We start from the raw sequence: 17,250 nt of genomic DNA on the forward strand, positions 1-17,250 counted from the left end.
AAGACATTTGATAGGGAATGAAAAGCATTTGTGCTTATCAGATTAGAACTGGTGGAATAATATGCTGTCAGTAATGTGTAAGAGGTATCACTGATATGTCAGCTGTTCTCCATGTAAATTAAAGCTCTGGCAAAAGTGTCTGAAGCAAACTCTTGAAAACCACAATGTCGATCATATTAAAAACAGCAGGAGAGGAGAATTAAGAAAGAAAAGCATTTCTAATTCTCTTTCAAACATGCTGATGCTGCCAAGCTTTTGTCATAATATAGTGCTCACATTACACAAACAGCCATCATTTTCTATAGCCATTAATAAATAGTTATTGTCTTTACGTTTACAGTTTTGCATACCGATCTCCCCTGGGTTTGGTTATTCTAAATAAAAGCTCCAGGCAAACCTATTTAGAACTCTGCTATACAGCCATTTGTTGGTTCAAGATAAACATCTAACGTTTGGATCACAAAGTGCATCTGCAGCCAATTAAACTTAAACTACTACTAAATTAACAGCTAACTTTCTCCTATTTTGATCTTGTAAAGTCTTTCAGAACAACCAAATATTACCACTGCAGTCATCTTCTAGGCTATGAACTAAATATTCAGGATTCCTTTGATGTAAGTCTAAGCTCACACATTTTATTTTATATCAGAGATGGCACATTTTGGTAGCATATCTCAACCAAGACATGTGGGCAGAGCAGCCTGTTAATTTTTCTTTCTTGGCTTAGTCATTTCCAGTCAGAACTCCTGGGAAGCTGATACCTGCAGACAACTGCCTTTGCTGAGTTATAACCAAAAATAAGCAAGTGAATATAAACAGTCTTTCCCCCTTTTTTCCAAAGTAGACTGGCACCGTTTCAATAACACTGAGATTTACTTAGTTGTGAAAGGGGTTTTTTTTCCCCTATAATACATTTAAATATTTGGGGTGTTTTATTGTTTCTTTATGAGTCAGATTTGCTTTGGTCCCTTTTAAGAGAGCCTGTTCAAAATGCACTCTAAATCTGCTGCTTTTTCAGATGCCTTTTAAGTTTAAGGAAAAAAGACACAGGATCAAGTATTCATAAAGCTATCATGGATAAATGAGACAGGAAATCTGAAGATGATTTCAAACCACTGGAGGAGTGCAGATTTAGATTGGTCTACCAAATAAGGTGTGGGAGGCAAGGAACTAACATTATTTTAAGATAGACTTGATAAGTGTATGGGAGGGTATGTATATGCATGCAGGAAAGGAGATTAAGAGCTGGATGTTTGATGTTTTGGTACATCTAAGCAGCTTGAGTTTGCAATTTGTGTGTACCATATTTGTCTTGTATTGATTCTATGCTTGAGGCCTCCCACTGCTTACGCAGGAAGTACTTTGTGTACCTTAATGTAAAATTTGGATTTAGGTTTTTTTCCCACCTGCCTCCCTAGAACTGGAAATAGGCCTCAGCAGGTACAGGGTATAACAGTGGGGACTGTTCCTTTGTCCATATGTAAAGGATGTTAACACGTTAGTGCATTCAGCCCAGTACACAAAACTGAACAAAAGATACCCACGTTTGGTATTAGGAAATAATTCCCTCCTTCCTTCCCCTAAGAAGTATGTCAGCAACTGTAGGAAGGAAAGCTGGAGGGGTTGTCTCCTTTGGAATAGGGAGCGTGGTTGCTTTCCACAATCCACTGAGAATTTCATAAACCCAAAATCTTCCTGTTGCAAAGATCTTGCTATTGCAAAAGACTCTGGCGCCACAGTCAACCTCTTTCTGTGGACAATTACTGCTATGGCTTTCTGACTCTTACTCTCATTAAGACCTAAAGGTTGCTCTAGGGAAGTGTTGGCAATTTTGTGACCTGTGGCGTGGGAGGCATGTGCACAGGAACCTTCTAGAGAGCTGTAGTGAAACCACATGGCCTGCTAATACAAAATTGGGCTTGAAAACTAGGCAGTCCTTTCCAGTCCTGCCAGGCTAAATAAGAGTTCTGGCTAGACCTGGTACCTGCAGAGACAATGACTTGATTCTGTGGACATCTGGGTGGGTGCTAGGTATGAATAGTGTTACCCCCAGGCACAAAGCTCCACATGTAACAAGTGTTTCTTGACTGATTATTTGAAATAGTGTGCACAACTCTGGACACTGATGTTCTAGAGAGTGTTACTCAGACAGCAAGCACCTGACGCAGAGCAGGGTTACAGGAAGAACTGGGGGACAGACAACTGTCCTAGGAAAGGGGACCATAAGTTCAGATCAGTGAATCTAGCCAAGTGAAAACTGTAGGGAATATAATTCATGCTGAGAAGTAGCAAGAGGGAAGGGGTGTAAGACAGGGCGCATGGCTGACACAAGGGCAAATCAGTATGAACTCATCACAGTTGTATTCAAGCAGGAAAATTAGGCCTTTTTGACATCCATCTCACTCCACAGCTCATCCCAAATTGTGTAACTAAGATCACCTGGGTTCTGCTATTGTCTACACGTTCCTCTCTTTGCTCTCCAATACGTCTTGTTCTTACCTTTGACATTTTTCCAAACTAGCTGCTCCCTAGCTCTATCTTGCCAGGCTGTCATTTCTGCTCTGTGCTCCATCCTTTAAACATGCCTTGCTGTCACATCCATGATGCTCTTGGCAGTGGCGAGGCAGCTGGGGGAAGATGTCATTGCTGCTTATTGAACTAATTGTAATTGCTTGCTAAGGTTTGCATTCCCTTCCACTCCTGGGCCTGAAGTATGCTCATAGTCCATTCTGTCACAGACCAGCCCCATGGGGTCCCAATCATCTTTTTACAAACTGTGTGTACAAATGTGTAATAAACAAGTCTCTGATCCTGGGCTGGTGCCTGTAAGCATCTCCATTTAATAATGAGTTCAGGACTTAGCCCACAGAAACCAAGATACTTACTTGAATCTAATAGTAGTGAAAACATAACTAGCAGTCTGGGTTTGGAATGATTTATAAATGCATTTAAAATACAGATGTGGTGGGAAAAGCAAGGGGGTTCATTCTCATCTATTACAAGTGCTCCTTTCCTGACCTTTCCACAGTATCCTGGCTTAGTTTCATTTGTGTTTTAGATGATCTGCCAACACGTATTTACTAGCTAATTGCAGAGACTCAATGCGTGGACATTTTATGTGAATGGCAGCAGAATTTGGGCTTGTGTATGAAAGATGAACAGGAAAGAAAAGCTTGGAGAGAAAGTGTGGGGCAAACTGAAATTCGAGGGTGGTAGCCTTGAAAGTGCAAAAGTGTAAGATGGATTGGTTAACAACAGTGATTAAAAACCAACAGGAAAATTACCTCAACTTAAGTTTTCTTTTAGCAATATTGTGGAAGAACTCTGATTTTAAAATATATAAACTAAAGCTAAATTAAAAATAACTATATCGAGGAGATCTGGAGATGTGTCACTTTTTGCGTAATGGGTCTTACCTTCTTACGCACCTGTTGTTCTTTGGCTGAATGAGCTTTCACATGTTTGCGCAGAGAGCTGGGGTCGGTGTAGCGTTTGGAGCAGCCAGGAATCTGACAGGCATAAGGTTTCTGTAAATGCGAGAAAAGGGAAAAGAGTTCATATCCCTCTGCATCTCTAAAGTCAGCATGGACGGCCACTTCTGTGAAACACAGTGTGGAGCCTGAGCTGTTTGCTCTGTTTGCTGTTTCCAGATTTGCTCTGTCTCTTCTATGTGCACAAGCCAGGCATGATGCAAACAGAACCACCGCATTGATCGCTCTGATTTTGCACTCCATGCAAGCACTGAGAGCACTTGACACATCTATGCTCTGTCATGTTGGATATTGATTACTGGGCTGAATTAAATGCTAATGAGATCTAACTGGATGGGTTTTGAGACCATTACTTTTTTTCTAGCCTTTACAGTGGACAAAACGATCATGAGATCACCCAGTATAATTATAAATATAGAAGCTCTGGTTTCGGTTCTGATTTACGTAGTTTTTACAATAAGTGTTCCATATGCAGCAGAGCAAAGATTGTGGCACAGCACACATTTGGTTTCCTTCATACCTTGTAGCTGTTTTGAATAGCAGCAGCAATATCTTTCTTTTTATAAATCCTAACCAAGCAACTCGCATCAAATATTAACATCTGAGCAAATCAATGCAGAAAGGAAAATCCACTATCGTTGATTTTGTTGGGAAGACCATTCCAGCTGATTATGGCATATGGCAGAGCTTGCCACTTCTATGTGGCACAGTATGAGCACTCTTTCCTGGGAAAACCATCTGGGTCTGGGTCTGGGCAGGCAGTTCCAGTACACTGTTCTCATAGGAAAATAAATAAACAAACTAGGATGCTCCAATTTAACCGCTGATTCTGGAGTCCCAATGACTGAAAGCCTCAGCAAGTTCTTTTCTTAGTATGCCTACTTCCAACAAATGAAATGCTATCTCTGTTACAGTACAGCCTTCAAATGAACATGCAATTAGCAAGTTGAACAAAGGGACTCTGGCACTTGTTATTAAGGAAACACTGACTTAAGTGACAGCAAAATAGTGCTGCCTGTCAAAGCTCACGGTTTTACAGTTGAGCAGAACATTCCTTTTCTTCTCTGTTTTCTTGCCTCATCTGTCAACATTACCTTAGCCTTCCCACTAGGACTAGTAAGTCCTTTTGGTGTCTTCCCAACGGTTGAAAACAGGTTGTCATGACCTCAGTATCACGTTCTTTAATCCTCTTGGTTTCAGAAAGAGGATGCACAAAAGGGGAAAAACCTCACCGTTTTTGGGAGAAGTGACTGTGAGGCCCTTTAAACAAGTTGCTCTACTCCTGGAGGAGATGACATGCCCTTTTTACCACAAGGACAGATACGTTCCCTTTGTTCTGCTTCTACCTAGCAGAAGGATCTACTTCCAGATGATTTAGTAGAGATTTGATCAAACTAGCATACATCACTAAGTCTCTGAAATGATTTACAGATTCTCCTTTTGGAGAAGATAAATAATGGAGTGACCTACATTGAGAAGCTTTAAAACCAATTCCAAATGCACTCAATAAGGAATAAGCAGTCTATATAAACACCTTTTCTTTTAAGTACCTCCAGAGAATAAGTATTGCTGCTCTGTCCAGCCAGCAGGAAATTTCTGAAGGAATAATAGAATCATTCACCAATTCATGACCTTACAGCCTAACACAGCACCTACCCAGAAAGTCACAGGGCAAAGCAGATTTATTGAGAGTGTCTGGAACACAGAGAATGGACACCTGAGGAAAAACTATGGAAAACTTTAACAAATACCTTAGCAGACAAACTAGCAGAGTATTTTTCAAATCATTGATGTCATTCAAATTAGTGATAGAATCATTCAACTTAGTGATAGGCAAACTAGATGAAAATCTGACTACCCTTAGAAAGGTTCATGGCTATTTGCTTTGACAGTTATTTTGTCCACTGAGCTAATGCAACGTGCAGCCTTCACAGTAGTACCATCCTGTAGCTCTGTTATTTTTCATGTTCACATAACGCTAAGCTAAACCATAGGATTTCAATTAAACCAGGTAAGTGGAAGTTAGTTACTGTGTTGTAGGGCTACAGAAATAGTTTTAAAGAACCTGCAACAGAGTAGCATGGAGGATATTTTTCGGTGTTTAAGAAAGTTAGTAGAAAATTATTACTGTACCTTTTTCCTGATTTATGAGCATTTCAGATAATAAAGACAGAGATAAAGAGAGAAGAAAAGAAAATAGAAAGTTAAGAGATTTATCTTCAATAATGCACAGATCAACAGATATAAGAATTTTTTCTTTTTTTGTTAATCACTTAAATTATCTTTCAAAAATAATAAATGGCATTCCATTTGCGAGTTTGACTAATAAAAAATACATCTATTAGATTCAAGCAGTTAAATTTCAAACCCATGTACCCAATTTAGTAAATCCACTTTCAAAAGAGACACATTTTAGAACTAATTACAAATTCAAATATCTCAGGTTGACTTTCAAATAAATAAAACATTGTTATTGTAAGTGTGCTTTGGTTTGGAAAATGTGACTGACTGGCTTCTCTTACTTGTTTGTTTTTGCAAGGCATAATGTACATTAGACATTCCTTAATGCTGCACTGTCTGAAATGTGTAACTGCTTAAAAAGTAAATATCAATTAAACTCAAAAGTTCTGCCCCATAACCACTTGGCCAAACATTAAACCATATATTCACTTCTTTGAAAAAGACAAAGAAACAACTCTGCCTGTTATTCTTTACAAGCTTTATGCTGAGGACTTAAATGGTCTACAAAGTTGTCTACTTGTTTCTTTCCCCATGATATGGTGATTTAATTGTACTGGAGCCTAAGACAGTAGACAGACTCCCATATTCTCTGCAAGATGAGTGAGAAGATTTGTAGAGTTGAGCCAGAATCTACCAACTGTACATAAGAAATTCATTTGTTTCTTACAGTTAATTCTGATGGTGGGTACTTAACAAATTTCATATAGTTGTAAGACAGATGCATTTTTACCTTTACAAAATTATGTCCAAAACTGAGATGCATTTCCCTTCCACTGAGATGTCTGAACTGCTTTTGCATTCACTCAGAACAGACTTTACTGAAGCAAAATAGGATAGGAAGCAAGACAATGACACACACTTAGTACAGCAGTGGTGACTCAGCTTTCACTCACACTATGCCTTATTCTATTGCTGTGTCCTCTTACTGGAACAAGAACAATGGGAGAGTTTGCTGAGTAACTTTTTCCTGAGTAACCTATTCCTCAGCAACTTATTCCTCAGCATGAGTAAGACAGCTGAGTTTGCCTTTCTGTGATCAAGACTCTTTCATTTCTCAAAGCACATACAATTCAAAACAAAAGTACAGCTGCTTATAGCTGAGTTCTCTGAGATGCTCCTCACGAAAAGGAAAAGTCACCCTCCAGTTGCAGAACAGACTGTGTACAAGGACCAGTGGAAAACTCAGTGCAACTCCCAGTATGAAATCATGCTTACGGTATCCAGGTGTGTTCGCTGATGCTTTGCCCGGTCACTGGAGTTGCTGAAAGCTTTCTGGCAGCCAGGATGCTGACACAGGTATGGCTTCTCCCCAGTATGACTCCGGAGGTGAATCTTAAGGTTCTCAAGCCTAGAAAATGCCTTGTTGCACCCTTCAAACTGAAAAACGTCATAAAAAAATTGTTGTAAAGTACTATTAAATAAACCATGTGAAGCCATAATGAGAACAGTGTAAGATCCAAGTTGGACATGCAATAAATCAACTAACATTCAAACATCTGTTGAAATTTATGGATGAAACACAACATTTTGTGCTGTTCATTTAATCTGTCACTGAAGACATGGTGTGTAGCTCAGTAATAATACAAGGCTTATAAATATCTCACATGTTCTGTCTGAAGTACTGAACGCTAAGAGACACAGTGTCCGATTAGAAAATTTAAAGAAAGAACAAGTGTTCTGATGAGTCCTCATACATGTTAATTGGCACAGGAACCACTGTGGGCAACAACAATTAGCTGCTACAGATAGAGAGCAAGAGAAGCTATTTGTGGCAGTAAGAACCTGGTTTCAGATGTCTGAAATACTATATACTGGAGCAGATGAGCATGGACTGTTACAAGAAGACCTAATCCATTTGAAGATCAATCCAAAGAACTCTGCTGTTATTCTGCACCCTTTTCTTTACTAGCCGTATCATTCAGATCTGTTCTCAGCATTTATACAACCAGTAACCTGAGCAATTCTGACTTCTTAAGCACCCGTTTCATTAGGGAACTCAGTAATAAAACACTGCATAGCATTCATAACAAAAGTCACTGTTTCAAATTAAATCTGAATAAATAAATTAAATTTCCACTAATAGGCCAAGGGAAGGGTGTTTCGCATTGCTCACCGCTAAGTTTCAGTGTTACAGACAACAGGCAAGGCACTGTCTCTAGGATGGGCTTTGGGAACTAACTCGGTGAGCACAAGTACATCCATATGCACATTCATGCACCAGCAAACCCCTAAAATGCAGTCAGATACTTAACGCGTGTGCACAAATACTTTCCTGCACGCATACTCATGTGTGATGGTGTGCATATACTTTGTCCACTCCACGTTGCAGCTTCATAGCACTGCAGATCTTCCAGAGTCTCTATACAGATAAAACCCTGGCTCGTCTATGATTCAAGATCTCAAAAAATGTATTTAAGAAACACATCCCGGTTCACCTTTATGTCAACATTAACAACAACTTTGAAAGAAGGTAGGTGTATCTTAAACCCACTATTTCTGGAAGCCAGATTTTTTTGTTTGGTTCTTGCTCATAAAGAGTGAAATCCTGACCCTCACAAAATTAGCAAGTGATTTGTCACTTCCTTCTGCTGAATCAAGATTTTGTTCAGCAGCTTTCCATTCACTACCTGTGGTTCCTCAGATCTGGCATCACAGAAATTACAGTCTTGCCAATCCCTGTCACTTTCTATTTGTCACACACCCACCTCTCATGTACATTGGTGTGTGCAAACTTCTGACGCAGCTGTTGCACCCAGCATTGCAGGCAGAGGGATGGGAAGAGGGAGCAGATGCAGGTGGAGCTTAGAAGATGCTGTAAACCAGAGGCACCTGATCTCCTGGTGCCTGAACAAAGGCAATTTAAACTACTGATGAACAAAGGTCCAGCACATCCGGCTCAGACCAGGGTGTTTTAAGCATCTCAACACAGTGAACAAAATCATCTGGACTTTCAAGTTAGCACTTCATTTTGCAGGCTGCATTCTGTCTTTGGATGCAGATCGGCTCTGCACACTACAAACTACGCACACCAAAGCAGTCCAACACACAGGCACCCACACAGAGGGTTTCCTGGCAGACTGCAAAGTTCTGCCTTTCCCAGCCACTCATACATGAAAGGATCACTATGGCTTTTACTGCCCTAAAAATTTCACTGCCCGGGGCAGCTACATAATCTGAACAGCATATTTGGGTTTATGTGTGCAGACAACTATCTGATATCTATACAGTTGCATCTTCCCGCATCACAACTATCATGATAGATGCACAGAGTCACCTGGAGACATGCAGTCTATGGCCATGACTCCCCTCTGAACACTGGAGCTGGTGCAGGGTGGTGGAGGAGTATTGGAAGTGACCAAGTCACCAGGGCTTAAAAAGAAACTTTCTTCTTAATCATCACTGAATATCTGGCAAGGATTCAGAATGAAGCAATCTGAAATGTGCAAATATGCTGAAGTCCATGAAAAATAAAGCAGAGTTTGGCAAATCCATAGTTCCCATAAGACATTTCATAAAGCCAGTTTCTGGCAAAAGGAGTTAATGTACTGAGATCCTAAAGATCATTTGTTTCCACTTTGTTCCCCAGCTCTCCTCTCCTTTCTTCAGTCTCCTTTTTTTAGTGTTGTGTCCACAGTGTTGTATCATCCCTTTCAAACTAGTATCCCTTTCATTTTCAGTTCAATATCAGTTTTGATCACCAATATATAACCACAAGAATCAGAATCAGACCGAGAGTCTACCATATTATTTTGCAGCTCAGCTCTGCAACCTCATTCACCCAAATCCCAGGTGAGCAGCAAGACCAAGCTCTTCCCTTCAGTTGTTCATGCTGTCTCCCCATGTGTGCCATTCCTTCCCCCTTACCTGAGCAGCCTCTCTCCTGACTGTCATGAGTCCCTTCCATGTACTCCACTCCCCTCTCTAAAGGAGTTTCTGGTTCTTGCATGCAGGCATCAAAAAAACCTAGCCCAAAGGACATTATATAGCAACATTCCTTGTTACTGGGTCCTTGGGACACTTTATACCCCATTGGCACCAGAATCACTACAAGTGACGCTCCACAACCTGATCCTTCTCGTCTCCACATTGTCTCAGGTCTGGAAGACCTGTTAGGTCACAGAGGTAATTTCGCAGCTATTCAGTCATGAATGGAGGATCTTGAGCCTCAGAATGTTTTTCTAATGGATTACCAGTCTTCAGCTCTGTATCTACAGCCTAATGCAAAATAGGAAAGTATGTAGAATAATCCAAATTAATTAAAGGTCCAGCTCCATTCTCATTGATGTCAGTAGCAAAAATGCCAATGGCAAATGTCCTAAAACATCTAAACACAAGCTTAATTTAAAACACATGAAAGCACATATGTTTAAGAGTTTGCTGGATGCTCGATCAGGATTTCAGGAAGAGAAGGAACAGGCCCTACCATAAATGCTCAGAGCTACAATGTAAGCAGCAACATTCAGATAGGGGTTTATTATACTTTTACTGTGGTCAACAGCCTTTTTTTGGTACTAACACACCTTCAGCAGTAAGGTTTCTCCATCACTACATATGCCTGGACTTTAAGGGCTTTTCTTATTTATATCATAATTTCTTAGTTTATATTATTTATATTATCCAGCTCTATTAAACTGGATAACAGACAGTGGGACAGTCACAATGCTGTGATGAATTCATTCTAAACATACAAGGTGGGAGAATACACCAACAAAGAGAATGATATGACTCCAGCACTCATATTTTCATGGAGGCAGGGTTGCTAAAGGTCGGGTTGGCTTAATAGGAAGAAAATCAGTGGAAAAGGAGAGGAGGGTAAAAACCTTGTTGGCAAGTGATGAGAAGAGGGGACGGTGATGTACAAAGGTGAATGTGAAAGGCCTGAGAGGGAGGGAGGAAGGGAGTTGGTGCAAAGAGCTGACAAACACGGGGCTGTGAGAATCCATGCAGAGCTGCAGAAGGGTCTCTACTTTGAAGAACTCCAGGAAAACCTATTTCAGCTCTGTTATTTCTTGCTGCATCTGCTAAGCCTTGTAGTTTTTCACTTCAAGTCCACATGTGGAGACAGCACTGCTGAGACCCAGCTTCCCCAGAGCGGAAGTGTCTCACCTGTACAGTTGTACAAGGACAAGATAACTTCAACTGCATTGCTGAGGAAACTGAGTTAGGATGGCTGTAAGGTAATTCTTGGGCTTCACTGCTACTCATCAACACTTTTAACTCTTCCACCTACCCTTGCTACTTGGAGTGTACTTTATATTTATATTTATATTTACAACAAATAAAACTATTCCTGGATAAATGGGGTGCTCATTCTCCTCAAATAACCTCCAGGAAGATCCATCAATCCCAGAAGTATCTCAGCTTCAACTACAAAGGACAAATGCTCTGTTTCCAAAGGGCTTTAGGATGGTAAGAGCTATTTGATCAACTGAGAAGGCCACTTATAGTACCTCCCAGACATCTGGCCCCAATCTGTCACTGCTTAATCCTACAATCTTAAACATTTTGTTGACGTTTGATGCCTGGGATCACTGTAACAAACACTGCATGATCCTCAAAGTCTGTAAATGTCAACAGAGCTCTTAAACAAGTTCATCGATAAAATAATAATTATATTGCAATTACTACTTTTGTCTTTACTGTGAGATTGTTATTGTGTGCTTCAGACACTGCTATGCTACACGCATCTGAGCAAAGACACAAAACAATGCCACATGATTACAGTAAATAGCATGATGCAATTACTGGATTTTATAACTACTGCTGCTTTTAGAATAGGGCTTCTACCAGGAAAAAATATGTTGTAGAAATTTATGGGACTAAATGAGTTCACTACCATATGGAAATACATATGTTATCTTTATTTTACACTAAAATCTCACTGGAGTGTAACTGCTGCCATACCATGCATTTAAAAGGCATATTTACGAAAACACTAAATTATCTCACAGTGATCTAAACACACCACAATTTTCCTAACAAAACAATTTAATCTAATAACTGTAATTGCTTAAAATGTTTTTTTTCTTTGCTTCCACATTGTACTTTGAATGCACCTGAGAATGTTGCCATGCAGAAATAACAGCGTATTCCCAAGAGGGTTTATATTATCAAATGTTTACCGTTTTCATAAGCATATTTAATCACAGTCATGTCTACAATATCTGTCAGTGGTACAGATCAGAAGAAATAAACTATAAACTAAACAGCTCAGACCATAAGGTGAAGCAATAACTGACATTTTCTTAGGAAATGAGTTATGACTGAAAAAGAGAAGCCTTCACAGTTGTAGTGCTAAATAGGTCCAGTGTGCCATTAGAGAAAGCTCATTAATATACACCTCTGCTCTCTGCTGCAAGATCAGTTAAACAAGCTGCCTTTTATTTATAGACCTAAAAGGGAAAGAGCAGGTCATATTGGCTGCTGACATCTCAGACAGCCTACAGATGGAAAACCCAAAATATTTCATTCCAAAGCATTTAATACTATCAATAGGAAATCTTATGTCTGGTCAAAACATTTACAAGCCTTATGAACATTGTGAAATGCTCTTTCTTCCCAACTGATTACAAAATTGGGAAAATTTTATTGAAAAACATGTTATGAGAAAAAGGATCCTGTGAGGATATGTAACCCTTCTGGAGGGGAGGAAATAGTCATACCACTCTTTAAATAGCATCAATGTTTGACAGCACACTGAGTCTAATGTTGGGGACACGGCAGGAGGCATACGAGGCTCCAAACTGTTCGAATGTCAGCAATTGAAGCACCTGAGTTGGTTCACCCAACACAAGAATCAAAATATCTGAATTGGTGCTTTGTTTTTTCTAGCGAACTCCTGATTGGATTAATTTTTAATTCTTTGTCGTAGCCACAATGTAAAGCCCTGATCCTGCCAATACTTGCTCATGAGTAACATGACTCATGCAACGAGTTTTATTAAACTCAACAGAACTATTTGTGTACATAAAAAGTAACCCATAGGACTGAGCTCTCAACTCCCTAAAGAATCCCAGTTCATATAGCCAGTTTACAGATTTAAGTTGTTAGAAGCTGCTTTTTTCCCTTTGTGGTAACAAAATAATGGAAGATACCTGCAATATAAAAAGGATCTGCCAATTTCTATGGGTTTTTTTGAAGCCTGAACAATTTATGTTTGCAAAGTGACACTTCTACATGATATTTCATTTGAGTCCTGGGAAAAATTGCTTGTACTTGCTTTACTATTTGTATTATGAAAAAAGCATTTAAGGCTTTGGCCAGACTATTGTACAATTGCTGGTGTGTAGGAGAAGAAAAGGTTCAGAACAGGAAAAAGAAGAAATCTAGAAAAGTAAGCCACAGTATAAATGTAATACATCCTTCATGTTGTTGGGTTTTAGGGTAATTACAGCCAACCATTTGACATAAACACGTTGTACACCAGCAGTTCATTTTTCTTTATGCTGTTAGACAGGTTGCATATTTCCTAATTAACATGAAACTGGGAAATACTAATACACTGAAAATCCGGAGGAGGTGTTTCATCAGCGTATGTCACTGAATTAAACAAGACTTTGGGCTGTCTCCTTTATTTCAATTTTATGAATTTTATAAGCCCCTAAGTCTGCATTCCTGAACCCCCCACTCTGGCAGTACCAGGAGTTATGGGTGCACGAGGAATGCAGACCTGGCCCATGCAAGGCGGAACAACAGACTCATTTAAGTCATGAGGCTTTCAACAGCAACCAGGTCTGATTCCTCATGCGAGGTGATTTCCACACACAAACAGACTTCTCTGACTGCAAAATCCAACCACCTGCCTGCCAACATCCCCTGAGATGGGATTCCTCCGCTCTCACTCTACTGTCTGAAAAATGAATGGCCTTGTTGTTTGAGCTCCTCGAGTCCCTGGGGAACGGCAGGTCTGCCTGGCATGAGGTCGGCAGCTATGAGTTCAGTGGGATGCATCCTGCTCTGTAGGTGCCTGTCCCTCTCCCCTGACTACAGAGGCAGCCTCCATTTGGCTTCTGCATTTTCTTTTTTAAAGGTACTTTTACCTGCATTCCTGGGTAAATCTGTCATTACATGTGAGTTTTGCCAATCATCTTGCAAGGTCTGCTGTCATACCGAGTGCAGAAGGCACTGAGTCTTGGCCTGTCTTGAAGTAGCACTGGCATGTTTTGTCTCTCAAAAGTCTTGCTCACATAACTGTAAATTATCATCTGTCAAGAAAGGGGTGAATGTTGTTCAAAGCACTGAAATATTCATAGATTTATTTCTTCTAGTACCCATGGGTTAGGCACTTCAGTGAGCATTTCAGTGAGCAAACAGAGCTTTCCATATGTTTTCCAGCAAACCCCAAAATACCTGGGAAACTATCAGAGCATCCTATCATTTTCACAAGACCCCATTGCTAGTCTTAAAATTCTTTTTAGTAATCCTTCTTTAATCAAGTAGATGGATAAACATTTGTCAAAACAGGGGTACTTGCATTTATTTGCTGCAACATATGAGAATGAATCAGGGGATATCTTACTATCAGCAGCATGACAGCCACAAATTTTGCCATAAGGTTTTGCTAAATATGTAATCTGGAAACCAAACAATTTTCTGAAACCTCATTACAGTTGGACTGAATGCTGTATTATGGCTTGCAGGCAAAAATAACATTGCATGGAGCAACATTTTAAAAAACAGAATGCAAAATTCATACAGTAATATAATAAGCAAAGAAGACACCCCTCCCAAAATCTGCATGTCAGTCCCTTTATTTCCTCATATGTAATTGGGAAATTATTATTTATTTGGGATTTTTTGAATAGCTTGCAAGCTATTCAAAATTAAAGGACATCACACAGTCCAATATTTGCTGCTCCAATATCTGAAGCCAGATCTGCTTGTTTTGGTGACAAAAATTAAGATTGAACAAAATCAATTAAAAACCTTCTCCAGCTGTGCCAGCAAAGAACCACGAATAAAATCAAAATGCTTCCCTCCAGTTCTTTTAGATTTTTTTAACAAAAATTATAGTTTACTCCACGTACTTCAAAACTCTGTTCGTCTGGATCATTAAGTCATTGTCTTACCTTACTTTCCAAGGAAGCATTTCAATTCCAGTTTGCATCTAACTTATCCCCTACTTACACCTATCTCAGATGAAACTTTACTGAAATTCTGTCCTACACTCTTACCTGTATCTTTGTATTCTGGTCCACATTTTAGTCACATCTGTGCTTTTGGTCTGGGAGGCCAGTTACACTACAAACAGTTCTGTTCAGAATGCATTTCACTGACATGCAAGATGGAATAGGCGCTTATAATTTTGGAGTGAAGAATTAATTTGCTTAAGATAATGAATGCAGCCCCAGGACAAGAGGAGAATCCATTTATGTGGACTAACCAGTTAAAAACAAAACAAAACAAACAAATTAAAGAGAGGACAACAGCAAGAAGGAAAAAAAAGTCATTACAAAAAGAAAAAAAAACCTCCCCCCCAACTTATGGCTGATTAGCATAGCGTAGCATCTTAAAAGGCCAAAATACCACATGTGTGGCATGTTACAAAAGAAGATTAAAATAAAGGAAAAAATATCCAGAGAACCATGAAGTCTCAAAACATCTGGAGTTTTATAGTAACAAGGAGGAAAAAATCAAAAACATAATTGAAAAAAGTCCACTGCGATACATTATTGTACAATGAAGCTTAATGGAATTGAAAGAAGAGATGAAAAGGCAAAATAAGGGGGGGGAGAAATAAAAGAAACAAGAAAAGGCATTTATATTTTAAAGATGTCACTGAGGGTTTTTATCCCAGTTATTAAAAATTACACACCCTGCTTCTGTAAGCTGTTCCTGTAACGTGTTGAGCGCTCTCTTTCAGCGTAGGACATTCATGCATGCTGGGGAATTCATCAACCCTTTTGTACCCGGTGTAGGGGCACTTTTCACTCATGATTCTTTGAGAGACATCTGCAAAGAGAATGGCAGAGAAACTGCCTGTCCTGGTTTACATTCTGAATCCAATGGGAGATTTGAAAAGAGGCAGGACAAACATGTAAATTAAAAATGTTTGGTAAAAAACAATGCACACATTCAGGAATTAAGCAAACAATAAGCTGTTATATTGGCATCAGACACTAGAATCAACTATAATTTAAATACTCTAAATGTATTCACTAACAAACATTTATATGGAAAAGTGAAATGAAAAACTTCCCTCTTTTTTCATATTTTTCCCTTTTTTTAATGAACCAGTAAAGGAAGAGTAAGATCTGCACATAGTCCAGTCTGCCTTTGTAAATGCCAACAGCGTGTCTATAAACACGAAGGGTTTCCACCACACCACAGGCATGAAACATCCTGGATTAGGTCTGTGCTCTGTCTGTCCCCAGCCACAGGAAGATTTGAGACAAGCCTGTGCGAAACCCTGTCTGTAACAAATATGGTGTAGTCTGGCAACAGTGAGTGTCCGTCCTAACTTCCCACTCATCCTCCAGACTACGATTTTTTTTTAATCCTGGGAAACCCTGCTAAAATCTTTGTCAAGACCAATAAATAAATATGTTTTACAGTCATAGCTTGTCATGTGTCATCGCAGCTAACAAAGTGGCTCCTGTCCTTGACAGATCAATCAGAGACGGATCCTGTGGGTGAAAACTGATCTACAGTTGGAAATTGCTGGCTCTAGCTAACTAAACTAGTCAACCACAATCAAATTCTCTCTTTGAAAAGATTAAAATTACCAGCAAGGTAACTCTCCACCTACCTATGTGTTTTTTGTTGCAAATGCAACTTTTTGTATGCGGTTCAACATAGAACGTTAATTTTCCTCACAAAATTTGTTTCACAAATGGGATTTTTTTCCGGTTTTAGATAGGGTGGTATTTTTTTCCTAAAAGATACTGTCCTTCTCATACTCTACTGTATTCATTTCCACCTGCACGTAATGGAGCTTTTTTCTCAAATTGTCATTGCTAAAGATCAGCTAAGAAGAATAAAGTTTCCCTGCAAATTGACAAGCTGCATGAAATTTTCAACACTGGATAAATCTTTGCACAAAGCGATAAGAAGGACATACAAATTTCTCCAAGGTTCTTCTTTCCAAGGGAGTAGACAACTCAGTGGGATTTTCCATGCTCAGATAGGCTCTTACTCTTTTCTATGCCATGCTGAGGCAATTTTATTATCCATGAATAAAGACTGGGGTTCAACCTGTGATCCAAGGAAGGCAAGGGATCTGCTAAGATGTACATGATTATGCCCAACACTTGCTCGCATGCGTAGAGCTGAGCTCTGTCAAAGAGCCCTACAAAGAGCTGGTTGTGAAGCACCAGGACAGAGAGATTGTGCAATATGGTGGGAGCTTGTTATCATTTCAGAGTGGGTTACTTTATCCTGCTTTCTATCATGCCCTGGTTGTGGAGCAGAACCTCAAGAGACGTGGCTTCCTCCTTCACCCGCTGACCCGCTCCAGTCGCACTACAACAGAATCCCACAAGGTGTCTTTACACTGGGAGAGGTAGAGGGTAACAACACG

General features: G+C 39.6%; 1 protein-coding gene across 6 annotated transcripts in view; it reads right to left on the bottom strand.

Annotated features, from left to right (window-relative positions):
• The window catches only part of GLIS1 (GLIS family zinc finger 1), a 212,404-nt gene that overhangs the window by 34,446 nt on the left and 160,708 nt on the right, over positions 1-17,250 (bottom strand). For 5 of the 6 annotated variants that reach the window (XM_054834417.1, XM_054834415.1, XM_054834416.1 and 2 more), the window contains 2 exons: positions 6,948-7,109; positions 3,417-3,527 (listed from right to left, as the gene is read on the bottom strand). In XM_054834417.1, the coding sequence (XP_054690392.1) occupies positions 3,417-3,527; positions 6,948-7,109 (273 nt within the window). The remainder of the gene's footprint in view (positions 1-3,416; positions 3,528-6,947; positions 7,110-17,250) is intronic. The other variant, XM_054834413.1, reaches the window with a different exon arrangement.

The sequence above is a fragment of the Grus americana genome, chromosome 8, assembly GCF_028858705.1.
Source record: "Grus americana isolate bGruAme1 chromosome 8, bGruAme1.mat, whole genome shotgun sequence".
Taxonomy (NCBI): domain Eukaryota; kingdom Metazoa; phylum Chordata; class Aves; order Gruiformes; family Gruidae; genus Grus; species Grus americana.